Raw genomic sequence first — 5,751 nt, 5'->3', positions numbered from 1 at the left:
TTAATATGAATGGGTTTTATCATTGGATGTGTAGCCTGTTTCATTTCTGAGTAAAGGGATTACTTTGGAATCCTTGGTCTCTTGCTAATGGTTGTGTGACCTTGTTCATGCTAATTCTTCTGTGTCTGTGATGCCTGTCTGACGTGCACTCAGTTAAAGTACAGCAATGAATGAAACTAAAACAGGTGTTCTGTCCTATCGTCTAAATTGTAGTTGTTACTTTTGACCTGCCTCTATCTCAGCCCTGTGGTTGAGGATTATATAGCTCTGTTAAAATTCTGGATGTGACTTGGATCATGTAGGTTCCTGTACCTGTGCCAGCTTTGGTAAATAAATAAACTGATATCGAGCCTTGTTCTCACAGAGTGTCCATGGTCAAGGTCAAGGTACTTCACTCAGGTGATTGTAAGCATTGAGAACACTTTTGCCCACCCATAAAAGTCTTGAATATTACTAGCCTAGAAATCTAGATGCATCCTGGTCTGGCTCGTCAGGCTAGAATATTACATCACCCAAGGTGGAAAGTTATAAGGCATAAATATACTACTACACTTGCATAATTTTTTGAAACGTCTCATTTAGCTAAGGTGCTGTAGAAGGTATTTTTTATTTTGCCTGACGGTGTGAACATTACAGTTCAGTTAACACCTCAGAATCCATTGCACCATTATCTTTAATAGAAAATGTAGTTTACCATTTTGTCACTTAAACATGAAATGACCATTGTAATGGAATAAGAAAGATTGGATTTCAACATCACAACTAAACACATTGCTCATCTATCCCTGCTCAGTTTTAGCTGGGGAATAGTTTGCAAGACATCAGAATCCTGTGTTTGATATGAAATATGAAATGGCTGGCCAGTTGGGGAGTTGAGAGGTTAGCTGTATAAGGCTCCCTTGCACCACTAACTCAACAGAAATTATTTAAAAGTCTCATGGCCACAGAGTATGTGAGATTTATGGAAAGGCAACATCAGACTTTCATGCTAATGATTCATTTATGTTGATTTAAAAAAAGAAAAAATGTGGGCCATTGACAATAACTTTAGTTCTAAATAGAAAGGCCCTTTTTTTAGGTCAACCATCAATTTTGAGAAAAAATCTAAATGGCATCTGTGATGAATATATAACTTGCCAGTTCATCTGGTAAGTAATAAGAGTAGACAGCAGGGACAGATTTCTTTCATTGCTGTTTGAGGAAGATGAAAATACTGAACCAGAGCACTTATCTGTGTGTCAGGGGCAGTTATTAATAATTGAATGTAGCAACTGTAGCGCATGATTCTTCAAACTCAGAAGAAGGTTAAAAAGAAAACTAAATGAACAACCAACATGGCCTTAGTTTACTTATTTACTCGGTTTTGTAGCATTCTTATGACATTTCATATCCTGCAAGCTCCTTCCACGAAAAGCTTATCTGTAACTTTGTTACATTCAGAGAGGAGATCAGTGGAAGAGCCCTAGCAATGGCATTTATCACAACAGCAGCCCCAGTAGCATCAAACCCAGCCAGCCAGTCTCATATCTCTGTGTGGTGGAGGCCCAGCTTCGCAGTGGCATTAAGCACAGTATGGGCATCAGTGAGGCTGAAGTATTGAAGGCAGAGGTAAGCCTCCCAGTCCACAGAAGACTGATCTGAGAACAGACCTCTCTCGGCCAGCTTGAGAAGCAGGAGGGAGCGTTTGACCAGCAGCCAGTTGTGGACAGTGGTGGGGTTGGGGAGGCTGTGCTGGAAGAGAGAGGCCCGTGGGCCCCAGAGAAGAGCCTGGAGGAAGGGGGCTGTGTCGGTCATTTGCAGCTGGTTCTCCGGAATCAGGAGCTGGGAGAGGAGGCACATGAGGCCCTCAGAGTAGGGAGAGTCTGGTAGTGTGCAGCTCCTGTGGGCATCTGGGAGGTGCAGACAGTGTTGAAGCAGCCGGCCCAGCTTAATCTGGTGTGAGGTGACTGGCTGAGATGAATTGGTTGTAGAAGGGCATAAGGTCAACACTACTCGAGGGGTCCCCCGCTTCATCCAGAGGTTCTCAAGGTTCCCCAAATGCTTATCTTCCTGCTTTTCCGCTGTGTCCTTCCTCTCACAGTTGTTCCTTCTTTTGTTCATTCCTTCATTACTCTCCTGTGACTCCCCAGTCTCCCTCCTCTTCAGCTTCTCAATGCCACCATCATTTTCTGCCCAGGACAGACGGATGCTAGGTGGGTCCAGGTCAGCCACCTGAATACCGTGTGTCATAAGGTGCAGGAGAGCCTGGCTCACCTGAAGCAGCAGGAGGACTAGCCGCCTGTGGTACACCTCAGGGTGACTGCTGTGGAGAGCTCTCCCCTCCAGCACAAACCCCTCCAGGTCGCCCTGAGGCACGTCTCTGCTGACCGTGACATGGTAATCCTGTTTGAGCAGAGACAGGACTGAAGGCTCTCTCTGCATTTCTGCCTGACTGCTGCCACCTTGTGGCCAATTTGGGGACAAAGTTCCTCTTTCCCTCTCTGGTGCCAGGAGTAGGTCTGTAACTGGACCACCTGGGAAATGACTTACCACCTGTTGAACATTGGCATGGGGATGCTGAGGTAAAGGTGATGCTGTGCTCACCTGAAATGGAGAGTTAGAGGTGGGTCATTAGGGCAGAACATCAGTGTTTCTGATATACCAAAATCTATAATCTCCCCATTGTAGTTTCTGGTCATTTTTTCTTATGATTTTCAAATGATAACATGCACTGTGGTGGTGTTGGAAATGTAGCTTGTGACTGTATTAATGTGTTTGCAGAGTGACAGTTAGATTTCTCAACACCTGTTGCCAGCTTGCAGGAAGTGGCTTTGTATGACAGATAGTGTAGTCAGAGGCCTTCCTTATATGGGAGAATGTGCTTGCGTGTGGTTTTCATCTAAAGCATGAGAATCTCTTTCCAAATGATAAGCATCACAGCTTACTGTTATTACCTCTGCAGAGCTGTAAAGCTTGCCAACTTGATCTCAGATAGAACTAGCAGAACGCCTCAAAATGCTCACACGCAGAGGAAGTGACTGAAGTGTTATGGTCTATGTATATAGTGTCACATTTGCCTTTAAGCTGTGACTGTGATTTGATGAGACAATAAGCTATTTCTGACATATTATGCGCACAAATTAGCAATGTCCCATGTCAAAACTTCAATTGAAATCTGGTCTACTCACCTTGATATCAAACTCCTGTTCATGCAGATTGGGGCATCTCACTCTGTAGTGCCATACGCCGTCCTGGGCATGCAAGAACAGGTCATCCTGGCACAGCAAGAGGTCCTGGGGCTGGATCTGCCCCAGGCTGGCATCCGCTATCCCGACCCCCTTCTCTATTTTTTCCACAGTACTCCGCAGGAAAAGCAGGAGGCGCTGTTGGAGCTTCTCAGACACCTGCGCCTGGTCGCCAAGGTTCGAGAAGAAGCAGGGTAGCTGCTCATCTGGAGTGTCAAAACCTAGCTGAGGGAGTTGGGGTGGAGACGCGACGTCCAGCTGTTCCTCAGGAGCCTCCTCTTCGGCACTGCAGCCTGGGTCAAACACTGCGTCCTCGAGAGGGGACAACCTGGATAGAGGGTTGAACTGAGGCAGAAGGGTGGGACGGGTGTAAGAAGAGCCAGGGAACTCTTCTGGCAGGGACATGGTGCGGGCCAGTCTCTTTTTGGGAACAGGGGGAGGGGTATTCTCTGAGAAATATCTCTCCTGGTGGCAATCAGAATGTTCTACAGTAGAAAAAAGATACACACACAATGAAGAAGACAAGAATAAGAACAAAATCATCATTTCTGAGAAATCACAATATCTTTCTTACAACATTTGAGTTTCTTCAAGTAGTCCTAAGCTATCGCTGTTATCGCTAATCGTATATTAGTTAGTGGCTAAAAGAAAAAGAGTGTTAGTGGCTAAAAAAAAAAGAAAATATACAAACAAGCTATTTTCACATGACCTAGAACATGTCTGGTCTTGGCCTCAATCACATAGCCTATGTGTCTCAGTCCAGGTGTCGTGTGCTAGCGCTAAGTAGCCATATTCGTATGGCGGTGATTTGTAACAAGCTTGTCTCGATGTGGTTGGCCTGCTAGTATTGTCAAGGTGTGGTTTCAGGTGTCACTTCCCTTGATTCCTTTCCCACGGAAAAGGAGGAAGGGGAGTGCTTGCCACAAAGGCGTTAAAAAAAAGCATGTCAAAAGAACACAGCCATCCCTTTTTTGGAAAGTTATACTTTGCAGTGCCAACACACTGAGAGACTGCTCTGAAAAAATAACATGTTCAATTGCTTATCAACGACATTACTACTGTGTCATGATACGCACTGGTTTCGTCTTTACTCACCATAGCGGTGGTGTATGGGGCACTGCGGTGCGAAGCAGTCACAGCAAGGCGAGGTGGGGACAGAGAATGAGCCGGGGGTCAAGTCAGGAGAGGGCAACGGAGAGGGGAGGACCATGGAGCTTGCTCTGGACTTCCGGTCAACAGAGCTGGTGCTGGAGCTTCGAGAGTACAGACTCCTAAACACACACACACACACACACACACACACATACAGATGAACTCTTTCAGTGCTTCAAAGAGGTCTACTGTGAATTCAAGGCTCTCACTTTACTGACAATTCCAGAGAGAACACACTACTAACTGAACAAGTGAATACACATTCGTCTCACACCTAAGGATGTGATTAATCAAGGAATCCTTATCATCTAAATGGCAAAAAACAAACACTTTCAGACGCCTCTCTGGGACAATCTCACATTTGTGCCAGCCTCTGCAGCTCAGGACTTGCCCTTCTGTCGATCTCTTTGATGTGGTGAGATCTGCAGGCATTGGGTGCCAGTGCTGAAAAAGCAGGTCGAAGCGAGGACCTTGTTCTGACAGGTCTTACCTGCGTTGTTTGGCTGGCAGGGCGGGTGGCAGGTCCTCTGCTCTGCTCGAAAAGGAGTCCATGGCGGGAGGGATGGACAGATGGATGACTGGCTGGCTTATTGGTAGGCTGGCTGTCGCTCGCCGACGGTACTTGAGCCGGTCGTGTCCTCTGCCCCCTGCAACTGCAAGTTCCTGCTGTCCTTCCTACAGTTGATTTTACTTTCTCTCTCTTTAATCTTCTCTTGTGGTCTTCCGAAGTCTGCGTCTTGTACAGGAACCCGAGTGTGTGCGACTCTCTGAGTGTGCGTATGTGTTTGTGTGTGTGCATGCATGCGCCTGAGCGCGTGTGCTGAGTGAGTGTGGGGGCATATCTACACTGTACACTGACCTCAACTCCAAAATGAGGAACAACCAAAGACCCACAGCAACTACAGCATACTACATCTCATCATTCTCCTGCTTTCACAGGGTGCAATCAGACGGGACTTCTGCAAGTCTAGTCACCATGCTGCAAATGCCCTGCTTCTGCTTAGGTAGTATTTCCCAAGAAGTAACAGTTCAGAGCAGGGGATTCCACAAAACAACACAAACCGGGACTTCTCTGATCTTATTTTAGCATGCTGCACAGGTCCTTACCTATGCCTGCTGTCTGGGGCCCTTCAAGCAGAAAGTCCTGAAGACTTGGCTATGCTATGTCTACAAACACTTTACTTTAACACAGAACATGGTAGTACTTCAAGAGAAGTGCCTTCCTTTTGTTTGTGAGATAAGCATTTGGCAAGTCACAGAGAGGAAACCATGTGTGAGTTTGGAGTGGTTTTTGGTGCTATCTCTTCCTGTCTGTTGGTGTTGCCGTGGTGTCTCATGCTGATGTGTTTCACTGGAAGGGCGTGACAACTGGTGG

The 5,751-nt window shown here is 46.3% G+C and overlaps 1 protein-coding gene across 1 annotated transcript; it reads right to left on the bottom strand.

Annotated features, from left to right (window-relative positions):
• Positions 1-1,168: 1,168 nt before the first annotated feature.
• On the bottom strand, positions 1,169-5,751 carry peak3 (PEAK family member 3). The gene is made up of 4 exons (XM_042112011.1): positions 4,867-5,751; positions 4,320-4,495; positions 3,168-3,709; positions 1,169-2,583 (listed from the first exon to the last, which is right to left on the bottom strand). Exons 1-4 carry the CDS (start codon positions 4,926-4,928, stop codon positions 1,522-1,524), a joined length of 1,842 nt encoding a protein of 613 aa, XP_041967945.1. The 5' UTR covers positions 4,929-5,751; the 3' UTR covers positions 1,169-1,521.

This window comes from Alosa sapidissima, chromosome 12 (assembly GCF_018492685.1).
Source record: "Alosa sapidissima isolate fAloSap1 chromosome 12, fAloSap1.pri, whole genome shotgun sequence".
NCBI lineage: Eukaryota > Metazoa > Chordata > Actinopteri > Clupeiformes > Clupeidae > Alosa > Alosa sapidissima.
This window is presented reverse-complemented; position numbering and strand designations above follow the sequence as displayed.